The following is an 18,570-nucleotide window of genomic DNA, read 5'->3' as shown; positions in this document are numbered from 1 at the left end:
GTAGGTTGCAGACGCAGCTCGGATCCCGCGTTGCTGTGGCTCTGGCATAGGCCGGTGGCTACAGCTCCGATTCGACCCCTAGCCTGGGAACCTCCATATGCAGTGGGAGCAGCCCAAAGAAATAGCAAAAAGACAAAAAAAAAAAAAAAAAAGAACCTGACTAGTATCCATGAGGAAGCAGGTTTGATCCCTGGTCTTGCTCAGTGGGTTAAAGGATCCAGCATTGCCGTGAGCTATGGTTTAGGTCAAAGATGAGGCTCAGATCTGATGTGGCTGTGGCTGTGGTGTAGACCAGTGGCTACAGCTCACATTCGACCCCTGGCCTGGGAACTTCCATGTGTCAAGGTTGTGACCCTAAAAGCAAAAAAAAAAAAAAAAAAAAAAAAAGCCTGAGGTCCAAACACAATACCTCTGGACATTAATGAAAATAAAACTCTGGTTATAAAGGCAAGTATTTTTATGCTACTTGGTTTTGCCAAATGGGAAGAATATTTGGCTCTTCTCCAAGTACAGGTTCCTTTTTCTCCCTCTTTTTTGGTCACCCCATGGCATATAGAGTTCCCGGGCCAGGAATCAGATACAAGCTGCACCTGCAACAGTGCTAGATCCTGTAACTCACTGTGCCGGCCTGGAAATCCAATGTAGAGACACCACCAATCCTGATCCTGTTGCAGCCCAGCGGGAACTCCACAAGTCCCTTTTAATTAGATGGATCTCAAAATTAAATTTCCTTTAAGGTCAGAAAAATCACTTTGTCCATACAGACCTATTGGTTTCAAGTAGAGCCAAGTTTTTGCTCCATTTGCTTTGGAATTGTATTTCTGGAATATAAGTACATGTGGAATTTCTTTTTCTTTTTAGGGCCATACCTGTGGGATATGGAAGTTCCCAGGCTAGGGGTCAAATTAGAGTTACAGCTGCCAGCTACCTACACCACAGCTCACGGCAACGCTGGATCCTTAACCCACTGAGCGAGGCCAGGGATTGAACCCCCAACCTCATGGTTATTAGATTCGTTTCCACTGCGCCACAACAGGTACTCCTGGAATTTCTTGGGGAATTTCTATGACAAGTAGCACAAAAGAGTCTGGTATGTATTTTTTTTTTTTTTTTTTTTTGTCTTTTTGCTATTTCTTTGGGCCGCTCCTGCGGCATATGGAGGTTCCCAGGCTAGGGGTCGAATCGGAGCTGTAGCCCCCGGCCTACGCCAGAGCCACAGCAACGCAGGTCCGAGCCACGTCTGCAATCTGCACCATAGCTCACGGCAACGCCGGATCCTTAACCCACTGAGCAAGGGCAGGGACTGAACCCACAACCTCATGGTTCCTAGTTGGATTCTTTAACCACTGCGCCATGACGGGAACTCCGAGTCTGGTATGTATTATAAGGACCGGATAGCAGGGGCATTTGACCTGGTCAACAAGGTTTGAGAGCCTCTCTGAGAGCGGTCCTTGAACTCTGCCAACAAAAGGAGAGCAAAGAGCATTTCACGCTCCATCCAAGTCTCCAAAGATTAACCCACTGTAGCTGCTGACTGACAGAGCACTCAGTGCAGCAGACCAGGGATTTAGGCAATAACCAGATAAAGTACCCTGTGCCTCAGAGAAGACATCAAGGCTGGAAAAAGGATGTGCTTTGGACAAACAGGCTGTTAAGTAGTTCATAGGCCTTTCAGGCAGAATTTATTTTATTTTATTTTGCTTTACTATGTTATTTTATTTTACTTTATTTTACTGTTTTATTTTGTTTTACTATTTTATTTTATTTTAATTTTTGCCCTTTAGAGCCACACTCACAGCATATGGAAGTTCCCAGGCTGGGGGGTCAATTAGAGCTGCAGCTGGCGGCCTGCGCCACAGCCACAGCGACGCCAGCTCCTTAACCCACTGAGCGAGGCCAGGGATCAAACCCACATCCTCATGGGTACTAGTCCGATTTGTTTCCACTGCACCACAACGGGAGCGCCACAATGGGAATTCCTCAGGAAGAATTTTAATGAACCCCACTTCTTCCATCTTCCCATGTGTAGAAAAGCACTATAATCATTAAGTCGAGAAAACTGTTCTTTGTGATTCTTAGCATCTTTTTACCAGAATGTATGCTGATGGCCTATATTCCCTGACCAAAAAAAAAAAAAAAATTACAGAGTTCCTGTCGTGGCTCAGTGGTTAACGAATCCGACTAGGAACCATGAGGTTGGGGGTTCGATCCCTGGCCTTGCTCAGTGGGTTAAGGATCCAGCATTGCCGTGAGCTGTGGTATAGATCGCAGACATGGCTCGGATCCCAAGTTGCTGTGGCTGTGGTGTAGGCCGGCGGCTGCAGCTCCGATTCGACCCCTAGCCTGGGAACCTCCATATGCCGCAGGAGTGGCCCTAGAAATGGCAAAAAGACAAAAAAAAAAAAAGATTTACATGTCAAATAGCCTTGTTGCTTACCTCTTTGGAGCAGTTTTTCAGCACTGAGAGGCTGTCTCCTGAGCAATAGTCCTCAGTAAGACCCTGAATAAGACCTCAGGTGTGGGGGACAGGCACTCACTGACTTTCCAAGACTGAAGGAAGAGTGGTCCAGGAAGCCACAGGGGAGGGAGTCACAGGAGGGACACAGAGACAAAAATCCTCAAATACACACATGCTGAATGTATTCCCGTTTATTCTGTTAAGATTCAATGTATCATTTTCATGTGTTCAGACTTGTTAATGGTCATAAACTAGCTGCAGAAAAAAATGAGTTATACCATATTATGAGTTATTTCCATGTTTAAAAAATGTCTTTGTCTATTTCCCACATTTCAAGTGCAAAGGAATGCCACATTCCAACAGAGAAACTTTTTAAAGAGAATGATATGCTTTTGTCAAAATTAGACTATGTATCACTGGAAAATTCATGGCTTTCTTAGTAGACAGTGCTGAGAAAATGGACTTATTAGACAGTGAAACTAAAACCCGGATCTCATAGACAAAGGTGAACTTCAAATAGTTTATTTGCTAATTAATTTTTTTTTTTAATAACCACACCTGCGGCATATGGAGGTTCCCAGGCTAGGGGTCGAATTGGAGCTGCAACTGCCAGCCTCCACCACAGCCACAGCAGCACCGGATCCTTAATCCACTGAATACGGTCAGGTATTGGACCTAAATTCTCAAGGACACTATGTCAGGTTCTTAACCTCCTGAGCCACAAGGGAAACTCCTCAAGTAGTTTAAAAGTAACATTCAACATTCAGGAGTTCCCATTGTGGCTCAGCGGTTAATGAACCCGACTGGTGTCCATGGGGACTTGGGTTCAATCCCTGCTCCTGCTCAGTGGGTTAAGGATCTGATGTTGCTGTGAGCTGTGGTGTAGGTTGCAGACATGGCTCGGATCCCGAGTTGCTGTGGCTGTGGTGTAGGCCGGCAGCTACAGCTTCGATTCAGCCCCTAGCCTGGGAACCTCCATATGCTGTCAGGTGTGGCCCTAAAAAGAAAAAAAAAAAAAATTAATACTCAATATTCAGCAGCCAGTATGGCCCAGCATCAACCAATGAGAACAAATATTTGACCAGGCAGAGTCGATGCCAGCCAGTACACACACTAGTGTGTAAGCTAGACTATTGCCCAATGTTTAGTACCCTAAATGTGAAAAAAAAAGCCACTAAACCAAGCAAGGAAAATGTGTGCCATCTTAACTACTTTTAAATAAGAAATAAAAAAAGCAACAAATGATATGAACAAAATAGTTACTTCATCTACATTAAAATTAAGAATTTCTAGTCAGTGAGGGACCCTCGTGGATATACAAATGCCATTCAGAGAGTTATTTGCAACTTCCCAGGAATATACAAGCAATCCTTGAGAATAAACAAATGAACAATCACAAAAAAGGTAAGAAGCCCCCAGGAGAAAATGAGCAAAGATACATGAGCAGTTCACCCCAAGAGAAACCAGAAAGGCTGACAGGTGTATGAAGAAATTCCCCAAAGGACTGGTGAGCAGATGAATGTACATTAAAACATGGCACCACTTTATACCCAATAGAGGCAAAAGTTAGAAAGCTGGGCGGTGACAAGTGCTGGTCAGGCTAAGGAGAAACAGGAAGCTTTTAAGTGGGAGAGTCAATGACCTTTCTTTTCTTTCTTTCTTTTTTTTTTTTTTTTTTTTGGCCACCTCACAGCATATGGAGTTTCCAGGCCAGGGATCAGAGGCCCACTGGAGTTCTGACTTGCTCCACAGCTGTGGCAACACCAGATCCTTTAACCCACTGTGCCAGGCCAGGGATCGAACCTGCATCCTGGCCCTGCGGAGACGCCACCAATCCCATTGTGCCACAGCGGGAACTCTTCAATGACCATTCTTAAAAAAAAAAAAATAGAGAAATTAACCTGTCTGACCCATAATCCCATCTTGGGTACCTCTGCTGGAGAACGTTCCATAGCCCGAAAGGGGACACATAAAAAGATGTGCACTGTGGGAGCTCCTTGGTGGCCTAGTAATTAAGGATCCAGCATTGTCACTATGGTGGCACAGGTTCGATCCCAGGCCGGGGAACGTCTACATGTCGTGGGCGCAGCCGAAAAAATAAAACCTCAGAGCAGTTCCAAGAAATGAAGCTGATGGAGTACAAGCAATTCATGTTGAATAAACAAAGGAACAGTGCAAGATCTACAGCATCATAGGACATCTAGGAGTTCCCGTCAAGGCTCAGTAGTTAACAAACCCGACTAGCATCCATGAGGACGCAGGTTCGTTCCCTGGCCTCGTTCACTGGGTTAAGGATCCGGCGTTGCCGTGAGCTGTGGTGTAGGTTGCAGACTCAGCTCAGATCCCACGTTGCTGTGGCTGTGGTGTAGGCTGGCAGCTACAGCTCCAATTCAACCCCTAGCCCAGGAACCTCCATACGTCATGGGTGCGGCCCTGAACAGACAAAAAGACAAAAAAGTAAGAATAATAATAATATGACATACAGAAAAGGTATATTCACACATACAGCATTTTTCAAGGATACATTCACATTCAAAGACATGTAATTGAGAAAGGCTGCTTAACAGGAGAGGATGGCGTGAAGGAAGAAGAAAAGCCTTAAGACCAGAGAAGCCTGGTGTGGACTGTAATCCTGAGATCCGAAACCAAAGGGCTCAGGGTGTTCAATTATGCCTTCCACAGTCTGTGCATCAGGAAGGTGGCTCGAAAGGGACCTGGGACGAGGAAGACATGCAAGGCTGAGAATCTACCTTGTATTCTTCAAAAGAAGAGCCATCGTCTGCCTCCACTCAAGCTAATGCATGTGTGGGCTGATCATTTAGTGTCCTGCTGGCCGGGAAGCCACAGCCCTGTCCGTGCCTCGAGCACACTTCATCCCCAGAGGACACGGAGGCCACCGCTGCTCCTAGATGGGGCCTAGATCCCGGGCCTGGAATCCCATACCCAATCCTTCCTGATTTCAACCCACCCTGTAAACACGAGCAGCTTCATAAAATAAACATTTCAAAGAAGGAAAGGGTGATGGGGGGGGAGAAGGAGGGGGAGGGTGCCTTCTCCATGTCCCAGCAGGTGGCTGCAAAAGTCAGCACACCCTGTGGATGGAACCACAGTCCACCCAAGGCAGCAAGGACAACCACACAACTAACCGGGGAACTAAAGGCTTGAAACTGGGGTCGACAGGAAAGCGGGGTATGGGGGTCAAAGATCACTCCTTAACTTTGCTTCAGGTTGAAGAGAAGTCCCACATCAGCTTCGGCGAGCCCTTAGGGGGCCCAAGGGGGGCAGCTGTTCTCCCCCAAGTCCAGGCCAGGCCTCCGAACAGGGAGTGGGATTTCAGCCCCAGACCTCGATAAGGTCCCCGGATTCCATGCCCAGATCAGCCGGCAGCTCCTTGCCTGAGAGCTTTGTCCCGTCAAAGAAGAAGGTGAGCTTGCAGCCTGAGAGTCCCATGGCCTCCTCGTAGCGAGACATGAGGGTCTTGAGAGGAGAATCCTGCATGGAGAAGAAAACATGGGTGTGAGAATTTGATGGAGTTCCCCTGTGGCACAGCAGGTTAAGGAGCTGGCTCTGGTCACTCCTGTGGCACCGGCTCGATCCACATGTGGCCTGGGAACTTCCACATGCCACAGGTGTGGCAAAAATGAAAACAACAACAACAACAAAATGAATTTGAAAAGAGGGGCTGAAGAGAACTTTTAGGGTAAAACCGAGCCAAGTGTTACAGGTTGATTGTGTCCCCTCAGAAAGATAACTGTGGTCCTACTCTGTAAGTGTGAACTTGACCTCACTGGAAAGATGTGGTCCCGTTAAGATGAGGTTATACTTGATTCCGGTGGGCATTAAGGTGACAGGACTGGTGTCTGCGTAGGAAGAGAAGCCACAGCAGTTCCCACGGTGACTCAGCAGTAACAAGCCTTACTAGTCAGTGAGGACATGGGTTCAATCCCTGGCCTCACTCAGTGGATTAAGGATCTGGCGTTGCCGTGAGCTGTGGTGTAGGTCGCAGACATGGCTCAGATCCTGAGTTGCTGTGGCTGTGGTCAGTCGTGGCAGCTCCAATTTGACCCCAGCCTAGAATAACTTTCATATGCCGAAGGTGTGGCCCTTAAAAAAAAAAAAAAAGAGAGAGAGGAGTTCCCGTCGTGGCGCAGTGGTTAATGAATCTGACTAGGAACCATGAGGTTGCGGGTTCAGTCCCTGCCCTTGTTAAGTGGGTTAACGATCCGGCGTTGCCGTGAGCTGTGGTGTAGGTGGCAGACGAGGCTCGGATCCCGAGTTGCTGTGGCTCTGGTGTAGGCTGGTGGCAACAGCTCCGATTTGACCCCTAGCCTGGGAACCTCCATATGCCGCGGGAGCGGCCCTAGAAATGGCAAAAAGACAAAAAAAAAAAAAAAAAAAAGAATCCAGCACTGTCACTGCTGTGGCTCAAGTCACTGCTGTGGTTTGGGTTTGATCTCTGGCCTGGGAACTTCATGTTCCAGGTATGGTAAAAAAAAAAAAAAAAAAAAAAAAAAAAGACTGCTGTAGTTCCCCTTGGGGTGCAGCAAAAATGAATCCGACTAGTAACCATGAGTTTGAGGGTTCAATTCCTGGCCTCGCTCAGTGGGTTGAGATCAGGCGTTGCCATGAGCTGTAGTATAAGTCGCAGATGTGGCTGGGACCTGGCGTTGCTGTGGATGTGGCATAGGCCAGCAGCTGTAACTCCGATTGGACCCCTAGCCTTGGAACCTACATATGCTACAGGTACAGTCCTAAAAAAAAGCAAAAAAAGGAGTTCCCATCATGGCTCAGTGGTTAACGAATCTGACCAGGAACCATGAGGTTGCGGGTTCGATCCCTGGCCTTGCTCAGTGGGTGAAGGACCCGGTGTTGCTGTGAGCTGTGGTGTAGGTTGCAGATGCAGCTCAGATCCTGCATTGCTGTGACTCTGGTGTAGGCCGGCGGCTGTAGCTCTGATTGGACCCCTGGTCTGGGAACCTCCATATGCCGCGTGTGCAGCCCTAGGAAAAGCAAAAAGACAAAAAAAAAAAAAAAAAAGGTTGTTGTGAAACTCAATAATATCCTGAATGGGAAGGAGTTCTCCTTAGAACAGGGACTGTCACTTCTACTGTAATTTCAATGGGTTTTATTAGTTACAGTCCAAGAGCAATATTCACTTTAGCCAGTTAAAGTGAGTTAGGCGATCAGAGCCAGGTTCCCAGCAGAAGGGGAAGGAAGCTGAACACGGGGCCTTTTCCACGACCTCGGATGGGCACGAACCCCACACCACCGAGGACAGTGACTTGATCCTCCACCAGCTGACAAGAGAGAGCCCAGGGCACGGAGAGCCAGCTCTCCCACTCACGCGAGGCAGCGAGACTTCCAGCATCTGGTGCTTCTCCTTCCCCTGCACCCGCAGCTGGATCAGTTGGGACGTCCCTGCAGCCTCCGGAGAACTTGCGAGCACCACACAGTCTGTGGGAGGCAGGATGGGGAAGCCAGGCCTCAGCTTGGTCCTCCGGGGCCTCTCCCCACATCCCCTCCCTGTGGCAAGAGCCTCCTCAAGCCTCCCTGCCTTCCTCTCACCAATGATGTCAGCCACTCCAAGCTTTAGGGTCCTGGGGGTGGCGGTAGGGGACAGCTCTGTCTCTCCGAAGAGCAAGAGGATCCTGCTTGGGGACACCCCGAGACGGGTGGCCATGTGGTCCACCACGCTCTGAAGGGGCTCCGACTGGGAGGGGGACAAGAAGCAAAGGAGGCCTTCCTGCCTGGATGTGCTCCCCCGCCCGCACCCCTACCCCCAGTTTCTGGCCTTAACTACTCGCTGAACTTCTCAGCTGTGAGCTCCACCATATCTACCTGACAAGGCAGAGAATAAAAGCATGTCAAGGGAGTTCCTGTCATGGCTCAGTGGTTAATGAATCTGACTAGGAACCATGAGGTTGCAGGTTCGATCCCTGGCCTTGCTCAGTGGGTTAAGGATCTGGCATTGCCCTGAACTGTGGTGTAGGTCACAGACGCAGCTCAGATCCCACATTGCTGTGGCTGTGGCTGGCAGCTACGGCTCCGATTAGACCCCTAGCCTGGGAACCTCCATATGCTGCAAGAGCTGCCCCAGAAAAAGGCAAAAAGACCGAAAAAAAAAAAAAAAAAAAAACATGTCATTAAGGGGATTGGCTGGAGTTCCTGTCATGGCTCAGTGGTAAAGAACCCGACTAAGCATCCATGAGGACACAAGTTCCATCCCTGGCCTTACTCAGCGGGTTAAGGATCCGGGGTTGCCATGAGCTGTGGTATGGGTTGCAGATGCAGCTCAGATCCTGTGTGGCTGTAGCTGTGGTGTAGGCCGGCAGCTATAGCTCTGATTTGACCCCTAGCCTGGGAACTAACATAAAAAGACAACAAAAATAAAATAAAATAAATAAGAGGTTCAAGAGTTCCCACTGTGGCAACAGAAACGAATACGACTAGAATCCATAAGGATGTGGGTTTGATCCCTGGCCTCGCTCAGTGTGTTAAGGATCCACTGCAGCAAGTTGCAGTACAGGTCACAGATGAGCTTGGATCCCTTGTGGCTGTGGCTGTGGCATAGGCTTCAATTCCACCCCAAGCCTGAGAATTTCCATACGCCACGGGTTCAGCATTAAAGAGTTAAAAAAAAAAAGGCTGGCAATAAACTCACATGTTTTAAAAGCACGTCCAGTGCAAAAGAAGATGCATAGTGATAAGGCCTCGGCTGCCAGTTTGCAAGCTCTGCCTTAGTTGCTTGCTCCATGCACAGTTACTGTTAAATAAATGGTCATTTCTGCTATCATTTTTCATTTAAAATTGGGGTCTTTCTGCCAAAAAAATAGTCTTGGAGTTCCCTCTGTGGCTTAACAGGATCACAGCATCTCTGAAGCACAAGAACACAGGTTTTTCTTTTCTTTTCTTTTTTGCTTTTTAGGGCCGCACTCATGGCATATGGAGATTCCCAGGCTAGGGATTCAGTTGAAGCTACAGCTGTCGGCCTACACCACAGCCACACCAACACCAGATCCTTCACCCACTGAGCGAGGCCAGGGATTGAACCTGCAACCTCATGGTTCCTAGTCAGGAACCACTGCACCATGATGGGAACTCCAGGACACAGGTTTGATTCCCAGTCTGGCGCAGTGGGTTAAAGGATCCAGTGTTGCTGCAGCTGTGGCGTACATTTCAACTGTGGCTTGGATCTGATCCCTGTCCCAGGAATTCCATATACCATGGGGTAGGCAAAAAAAAAAAAAAAAAACTAGTGTTCGCCAGGAAGCTAGGGGAAACCGAATGACCAAGTGACATCTGGGTGTCTAAGGCCGCAAAGCAAGCACAAGACAGAAGCACAGGGTCTGAGGGAAGGAAAGAGATGGGGTGCATACCCAGGAGAGGGGCTACCAAGCAAAGCTTCTTAGGACGTTTTAGTGGCGGCTTGAAGAATGCGAGGACGTGGGAGAGTTCCCTGGTGGGGAACCTTAGCCTAGCGGCTCAGGATTCAGTGTTGTCACTGCTGTGGCGTAAGTTTGATCCCTGACCCAAAAACTTCTGCATGCCATGGATGTGGCCAAAAAAAAAAAAAAGGGTGGAAAGCTTGCCAAAAGAGAGGGGTAGGACCTGCCATGGCGCAGCAAGTGAATCCGACTGGGAACCACGAAGTTGCAGGTTCGATCCCCAGCCTCGCTCAGTGGGTTAAGGATTCAGCGTTGCCGTGAGCTATGGTATAAGTGGCACAAGCAGCAGATCCCGCGTTGCTGTGGCTCTGGCGTACGGCGGAGGCTACAGCTCTGATTAGACCTCTAGCCTGGGAACCTCCATATGCCGAGGGTTCGGCCCTAAGGAGACAAAAAGACCAAAAAAGGGGGGGGGGTAAAGCCTGGACAAAGGGAACAGTGAGCACAATGGCGTGGAGGGCAAAAAGCACTGGGCAGCTCCAGACAGCAGGAGGGGTGAAGGAAGACAGCGCAGTCTCTCCGCAGGCAGCTCCTGAGTCCCTCCTCTGCAGCCCCTTCAGGCACTTACCATTCTGACGGGCAATCTGACCAGGTCGGCCCGGCACCGGATCTTGAGTGGCAAGAGTCGAGGGTTCTCTGGGAGGGGGGGCCCCTCCACGAGGACCACCTCATCTTCTTGGCTCAGGTGGTCCTGGCCCTGAGGCTGCTTGGGACTCAGGCAGGAACGGAGATCCTGGAGGCGCTTGTTCACCTCCCTGGGGTGCGCAAAGAGCTCTGGGTCAGCCAGGGTGGGGGCCCCCCCTCCACACTGCCCCTCTGCACCCCAGCCCAGAGCCCCCGGCCGCTTGGTACCTTAACTTCTGGAGCGCCCGACTATGCTTTCTGCTTTTGGTCCGTGGCGGAGGTGGGGTCACAGGAGAGGCGTCCTGAACCCTGCAGAGATAAGAGAGTCAGGATGGAGAAAGAGGTGAGACCCCAGCCCCACACCGCTCATGGGCTAGGGACCCCTGGGGATCAGAGGGGGACCTGGAGAATCCAGAGGGAGCACCTTTTGGTGACATCCATTTTATGGGAAGATAGGAGGAGGTAAGGACAGGGAAAACCGAGTTATTTTTATATTTCTATGATCCAAATATGAGGGATAATACCTAGCTTTTTTTGTCTTTTTTGGCCACCCCGGGGCATAGGGAATTCCTGGGCCAGGGATCAGATCCGAGCTGCAGTTGTGATCAAAGCTGCAGCGGCAGCAACTCAGGATCCTTTAACCCACTGTGCAGGGCTGGGAATTGAACCTGCAGAGATGCCACTGATCCTGTTGTCCAAACTGGGAGCTCCAAGAATGCCTAATTTTTTTTCTTTGTCTTTTTTTAGGGCTGCAGTCGCATATGGAATTTCCCAGGGTAGGAGTCAATCAGAGCTGCAGCGGCCAGTGTACGCCACAGCCACAGCAAAGTCAGATCCGAGCTGCGTCTGTGACCTACACCACAGCTCACATCAATGCTGGATCCTTAACCCACTGGGCGAGGGCAGGGATCGAACCTGCATTCTCGTGGATACTAGTCAGGTTCGTTACTGCTGAGCCACGACGGGAACTCCCAAGAATGCCTAACTTTTAAGATAAGTTACTTCCCTGGTGAATGTCTGATGACATCCAAATTTCACCAAGCACTTACTATATGGCAAGGGTTCACTCTGAATTTACCCCCAAATTCTGACCCAGGTACCACTATTACCCCCACTTTACGAAACATGAAGTGGAAGTACAGAGGCTGGCTAAGAGATAGCTGCTATATTTGAACCACAGAGCCACACCTTCACGCCTGCATTACTACCATCTGAGAACAAAACTCCACTGCCTGGGCAGTCCTGGGCATTCCTGTCATGGCTCAGGGGTTAGCGAACCTGACTAGCATCCATAAGGACACGGGTTCGACCCCTGGCCTCGCTTAGTGGGTTAAGGATCCGGCGTTGCCGTGAGCTGTGGTGTAGATCACAGATTTGGTGTTGCTGTGGTGTAGACTGGCAGCTGCAGCTCTGATTGGACCCCTAGCCTGGGAACCTCCATATGCCACGGGTGCGGCCCTAAAAGAAAAAGACCAAAAAAAAAAAAAAAAAAAAAAAAAAAAAAAAAAAAAAAAAAGGACCTGGGCAGTCCTGAGGGTCCACTGTCATCCTTCCATGGGGACCACATCTCCCAACAGCTTCCATCTCTACCTTGAACCTCAAGACTCCCTCCATGCCTTCTCCTTAGTCTTCCAGCAGCCACCCAAGGGGCCTGCCCGCCTCAGCCAAACCGGGACGGCCCCGGGGCCCTCGCCTCACTCACAGCAACACCTTTTTCTTCTCTTCTCCATCCATACTCCTCAGCTTCCTCTTCCAGGGAGAAGCTGGACATGGGGAATCCTCATTGTGGGGACTGCTGGCATCGGCCACGTCCACGGACTCCGCCTCTGGGGACAGAGAGGGGCAAGGGGAAAGGGTTAGCCGAGAGAGGGCAGTGGGAGGCCAAGGAGAGACAAGTCGGGGGCCTTCCAGAAGGTTCTGAGAAAGGAGGAGACTAAGGGGGCCCCAGACACACAGGACCACCAGGGAAAGGCATGAGGGGTGTGAGTCAAAAGAGAAATGCACAGCAACGTGGACAGAACTCATGAGACTCTCACACTAAGTGAAGGAGGTCAGAAAGAGAAAGGCAGGAGTTCCCGTCGTGGCACAGCAGAAATGAATCCGAACGGGAACCATGAGGTTGCGGGTTCGATCCCTGGCCTCGCTCAGTGGGTAAGGATCCGGCATTGCCATGAGCTGTGGTGTAAGTCGCAGATGTGGCTCGGATCCCGAGTTGCTGTGGCTCTGGTATAGGCCGGCGGCTACAGCTCCGATTAGACCCCTAGCCTGGGAACCTCCATATGCTGCGAGAGAGGCCCTAGAAGAGGCAAAAAGACCAAAAAAAAAAAAAAAAAAAAAAATTTACGAGTTCCCACGGTGGCTCAGTGGCAAATAACCCAACTAGTATCCTTGAGGATGCAGGTTCAATCCCTGGTCTCACTCAGTGGGTTAAGGATCCCACATTGCTGTGGCCATGGTGTAGGCTGGCAGCTGCAGCTCTGATTTGACCCCTAGCCTGGGAACTTCCATCTTCCATATGCCAGAGGTGTGGCCCTAAAAACACACACAAAAAACCCAAAAAATTATTTTATTTTCTTTCTACACGCAATGTGATGGACACAGCAAGACTACGTGAGTCTAAGGGTGGGAGGCAGGGTGTACAGCTGGGAGGGAATGAGGGAGAGATAAATACAGTCCTTCTAAACCCACATTTCTCAAATTTCCTCCATATGACATGATCATATTTTGCCATATCTCTGTATTACTTAATATATTTCTTTACATTGTTCCATTTAACTTAAATGTCTTATAAAAGGAAACCAGGTATTATTCTAGGATATAGAAGCACTTTTCCCTTTGCCTGCCACAATAAAAGATCATCATTGATTATTTAAAAAAAAAAAAAAATATTGTGACTACAAAACAGTGATGATAAATCCTAGAGCAGTGGTTCTCAACCAGGGGCAATCTGGCCTCCCAAGGGACAGGTGGCAATGTCTAGAGGCAATTCTGGTTGTCACAAAGGGGCGGGGAAGAGGAGGTTGGGGTGTAACACTAGCATCTGGTGAGCGGAGGTCAGGATCTCCTAAACATCACACAGTGTAGACACAGCCCCACCCAAAGAATTATCCAGTCCAAGAATTATCCAGTTCATCGTGGCTCAATGGTTAACGAATCTGACTAGGAACCATGAGGCTGCGGGTTCGATCCCTGGCCTTGCTCAGTGGGTTAAGGATCCGGCGTTGCCGTGAGCTGTGGTGTAGGTTGCAGATGAGGCTCGGATCCCGCGTTGCTGTGGCTCTTGTGTAGGCCGGCGGCTACAGCTCCGATTGGACCCCTAGCCGGGGAATCTCCATGTGCCGTGGGAGCAGCCCAAGAAATGGCAAAAAGACAAAAAAAAAAAAAAAAAAAATTATCCAGTCCAAACGTCAGGAGGGCTGAGGTTGAGAAACCCCATCCTCGTAGCTTCCAGAAGCCTGAGACTCTGCATTTCTGACAAGCTCCTGAAGGATGCCCAGCACTCCTGGGCCCACATTTTGAGTAGCAAGGACAGAGGTACCTTTGTATTTCTGTGTACCCGCTACTGTCCTACAGCATATATGTAGCCCAAGAGGGGGATTTCTATATATTCTCTTTAATTAATTCTCACCCAAATCCTTTGACATACATCCATTATTTGTCCCCATTTTGCCGATGAGGAAATTGAAGCATTGAGATTCACTTGCCCAAGGTCACACAGCTACGAAGGGGTAGAGCTGGGATTCCAACCCAGGCCTGTTGGTTCCTAAATCAGCTCTTTTTTTTTTTTTTTTTTTTTTTTTTGCTTTTTAGGGGCTTCACCTGCGGCATATGGAGGTTCCCAGGCTGGGGGGTCAATCAGAGCTGCAGCTGCCCCGCCTACACCACACTGGATCCAAGCCATGTCTGCAACCTACACCACAGCTCATGGCAACACTGGATCCCCAACCCACTGAGCGAGGCCAGGGAGGGAACCAGCATCCTCATGGATACTAGTTGGATTGTTTCTGCTGCACCACAAAGGGAACTCCCCTAAATCAGCTCTTAATCACCCTACCATACTCCCTCATGGCACAAAAAGTCCTAGTCCAAGGCCTGTGTGGGCCCATGAGATCACTGTCCTATTAGACTTGATTTCTATTCACTGCCCTTGAGTGGTTTGCAAAAAAATCCCATCCCTGGGGGAGGACATCAGCTGGGCGGCCCTGATATGATTCAAAGAACACCCTGCTGGCTCCAGAGACTTGTGGCAGATGTAACAAAATGTTACAGATTCTCACCACCTCCCCCTCCCCTGCTTCCAGGATTACAGCATCAGGATCTCTGTAGATGGCACCCGGGGAATTTGTATATTTGCACACTCCTATGCCTGTTAAGAGTTGAGGGAAGGGTTTTTGTTTGTTTGTTTGTTTGTCTTTTTAGGGCCACACCCACAGCATATGGAGGTTCCCAGGCTAGGGGTTGAATCAGAGCTGTAGCCACTGGCCTACGCCACAACCACAACAATGTCAGATCTGAGCCGCGTCTGTGACCTACATACACCACAGCTCATGAAACACCAGACCCTTAACCCACTGAGAGAGGCCAGGGATCAAACCTGCGTCCTCATGGATGCTAGTCAAATTCGTTTCCACTGAGCCACGACGGGAACGCCAGGGGAAGGGGGTGTTGACAGTACTTTCGGTGCCCTCTGGTTAACAATCCAGCTCCTGGAATTCCCGCAGTGGCACAGTGGGTTAAGAATCCAACTGCAGCAGCTCTAGTCGCAGGTGCGATGTGGGTTTGGTCTTTCATCCGTGGCCTGGGCATTTCCACATGCCTCGGGTACAGCCATAAACAAACAAACAAACAAACACAAAACACCCCATCCAGCTCCTTTCAGGACAACAGCTTTTTCTGGCTAGGGTGCTAGTCAGAGAGGCTAGTCACCTCTCCCAGGTCCTTCCCCTGAGACTTGGGAAACAACTAACTGCAGAGATGTAAACTCCAGGAAGTCTCCTTGGAGAGACCAGGGTGGGCGCCGCTCCCTGGAAGGCCTCCCTTACCTTCCTCAGTCTCTGGGGGACAGAATTTCAGGAGGGACACGTGATCTGGGATGAGGTGGAGGCTGCTTTTCACCTGCAAAGAAACAATAGATCAAATCCTCCCCCCACTTAAAGGCGAAAACTGGGGCCCACTCTTCCCCCACACTCAGGCCTCCTCCAGCTCCCACTTCCTCCCTAAGGATGCAGACACCCCAACCCTACCCCGGAGATTCAGGAGGCTCAGCTTCCCCAGGATCCAAAATTGGACACCTTGACTCCCACACCCCTTTGGCCAATGCACTCTAAGGGTGCAAGTTTAGAGGTCTTTTTTTTATGAGGGTGCTAGCCATCCCGCTACTTTAGAATCCTTGGAGATCCTAGCACCCCACCCCACCCCTGCTCATCCTACCACGTGGGGACTCCAGCCTCCTGGATCCCCAGTCCTCTGTGAATTTCCACAGACTCCAGCCCTCATCCTCCTGGATCCTTAGCAATGGGTCCCAGCCTTAAAATCCAACATGCCCTATATCCCAGCCCCAGGTCCTCAAAGCCCTTCTCTGAAGCACCAGGGATCCCAGCGCCTTAGCCTCTCTTTACCCGCGATGTTCCAGCTCCCGGGGATTCCCAAACTCTCGACACACTCCAGATCCCTTTACCTTCCCAATGTGCAGAAACCCCAGAAACCCTGCATCTCTCTGCCTCCAAGGCCCTAGCCCCTGCTTCCCTTTAGTCCCCAAGACCAACCCCAAAATCCTACCCTCGGCACTGTAAGAACCCACTCTTCCGCGCTAACCCTCCCGGGGACCCGGCGGCACCTTCTCGGAGTACACTGGAACCGCAGGTGCCTCCCCCGGATCCAGCAACAGCCGCCTCCGCCGCCTGATCAGGATCGGAGGGGCTCCAGCTGGCCCTGCGTCCGCCCCTTCGCTGTCGCTGTCGCTGTCGTCCCGGGGCGCGGCCGGCACCGGGGTTTCGGGGAGTGGGACCTCGGCCGGGTCCGCAGCGCCGCGCGCCGTGGCGACCTCCAAAACATCCTCATCGCTGTCGCTGACCAAGTCCACAAGCTCTGGGTCCAGGGTGCGTCGAGCTGGAGATCGTTGGGACTGAGGTCGCCGGCCCCGGCCGCCCCGGGACCCCCGAGTCCCTCGGCCAACACCGCCGCCTCTGGACCGCCGGCCCCGTTTCCTCAGTGGCTCCGCCATGGTACATACTCGGTTCCCGCAGTCGCCCGCCTCTAGTAGACTCGCCCGACCGCGTCCAGGGGCTTCCGCCCTTCATTGGGCGAACCGCCTGCTAGTCAGCACCTCTCCCCGCCCACACTCTCCGGATCCACCCCTCCGCCTTTTCACTGGTCGCTGCACACCCGCCCATCATGCATTCACCACTGAAACCAAGCCGCCAAAGATTCCAGTCAGACTCGGTTCAATCAGCGCAGGTTTCGATTCGGCCCGGCTGGCCCATTGGCCGGGCTGTCTCTCGTCCTGAGCAGCCTTTCCTGGTTGGTGGAGGAGCGAGGCATCTTGGGAATTGTAGTCCGAAAGCCCACAGGCTAGAGTGGATGGGGGCGGGCTGGGAATTCCTTTTGAAAAACGCGGACTCCGCGGGTATTCCCATTATTCTTTCTCCCAACCGCTTGGTGGGCTATTTTTACTTAAACGCAACCTTGAGCACATGCCTCTCCTCACGTACTAATACTTCAACATCACGCAGCTCTGCGAATTACTTCGCATACATACCCTCCCTCACGCCCGACATCTAGGCAGACGCTTTTCACGGGCAATGTCAACAGAGCATAAACTTTTTTTTTTTGTCTTCTTTTTTGCCTTTTCTAGGGCCGCTTCCGCGGCATATGGAGGTTCCCAGGCTAGGGGTCTAATCGGAGCTGTAGCCACCGGCCTGCGCCAGAGCCACAGCAACATGGGATCCGAGCCGCGTCTGTGACCTACACCACAGCTCACGGCAACGCCAGATCCTTAACCCACTGAGCGAGGCCAGGGATTGAACCCGCAACCTCATGGTTCCTAGTCGGGTTCGTTAACCACTGCTCCATGACGGGAACTCCCAGAGCATAAACTCTTTTATTTATTTATTTATTTATTTGTCTTTTGTTGTTGTTGCTATTTCTTGGGCCGCTCCCGCGGCATATGGAGATTCCCAGGCTAGGGGTCTAATTGGAGCTGTAGCCACCGGCCTGCGCCAGAGCCACAGCAACGCGGGATCCGAGCCGTGTCTGCAACCTACACCACAGCTCACGGCAACGCCGGATCGTTAACCCACTGAGCAAGGGCAGGGACCGAACCCTCAACCTCATGGTTCCTAGTCAGATTCGTTAACCACTGCGCCACGACGGGAACTCCAGCATAAACTCTTGCAACACCTTCCTACAACATATACCTAAGCACAACCCGACTTACAAACACTTAGAGATGCAATAAGGGAAGTGATCTCCCCCTTCTCCCTTTACTTTCACAATTTCTTTCTGTGTCCTTTTCAAAATGTACGTTTATCTCTATAATGGCTAAATAAGCCTCTTGCCAGTCTCAGAACTCCAGGACCTGGGAGCCATTTTTTTTTTTAATTGAAGTATAGTAGATTTTGAATGTTGTATTATTTTCTGGTGTACAGCAAAGTGATTCAGTTTTATGTATATTTTCTTTTTCATATTATTTTCCTTGATAGATGCGATTGTAGGGACCAAGTGTGTACCAAGGCAGAGCCGGTGAGGAAACTGGGGCAGCGGTCCCTGCACTGTTCAGAGGACCTTGTAGTTTGTCTCTGGTTTTGTTTTGTTTTGTTGTTTTTTGTTCGTTTTGGCCTTTTTGTCTTTTAGGGCTACACCCTCTGCAGCATATGGACGTTCCCAGGCTAGGGGTCCAATCAGAACTGCAGCCGCCAGCCTACGCCACAGCCTACGCCACAGCCACAGCAACCCAGGGTCCAAGCCGCGTCTGCGACCTACACCACAACTCACGGCAACTCGGGATCCTTCACCCACTGAGCGAGGTCAGGGATCCAACCGCAT

General features: G+C 50.5%; 1 protein-coding gene across 2 annotated transcripts; it reads right to left on the bottom strand.

The window, feature by feature from the left end:
* Positions 2,634-16,841, bottom strand: NFATC2IP (nuclear factor of activated T-cells 2 interacting protein). 2 transcript variants are annotated; one of them, XM_005662047.3, is made up of 9 exons: positions 16,364-16,841; positions 15,570-15,642; positions 12,230-12,353; positions 10,756-10,836; positions 10,472-10,658; positions 8,024-8,168; positions 7,803-7,912; positions 5,854-5,950; positions 2,634-5,172 (listed from the first exon to the last, which is right to left on the bottom strand). In XM_005662047.3, exons 1-9 carry the CDS (start codon positions 16,748-16,750, stop codon positions 5,126-5,128), a joined length of 1,251 nt encoding a protein of 416 aa, XP_005662104.2. In that variant the 5' UTR covers positions 16,751-16,841; the 3' UTR covers positions 2,634-5,125.

Source organism: Sus scrofa, chromosome 3 (assembly GCF_000003025.6).
Source record: "Sus scrofa isolate TJ Tabasco breed Duroc chromosome 3, Sscrofa11.1, whole genome shotgun sequence".
In the NCBI taxonomy this organism is placed as follows: Eukaryota; Metazoa; Chordata; class Mammalia; order Artiodactyla; family Suidae; genus Sus; species Sus scrofa.
This window is presented reverse-complemented; position numbering and strand designations above follow the sequence as displayed.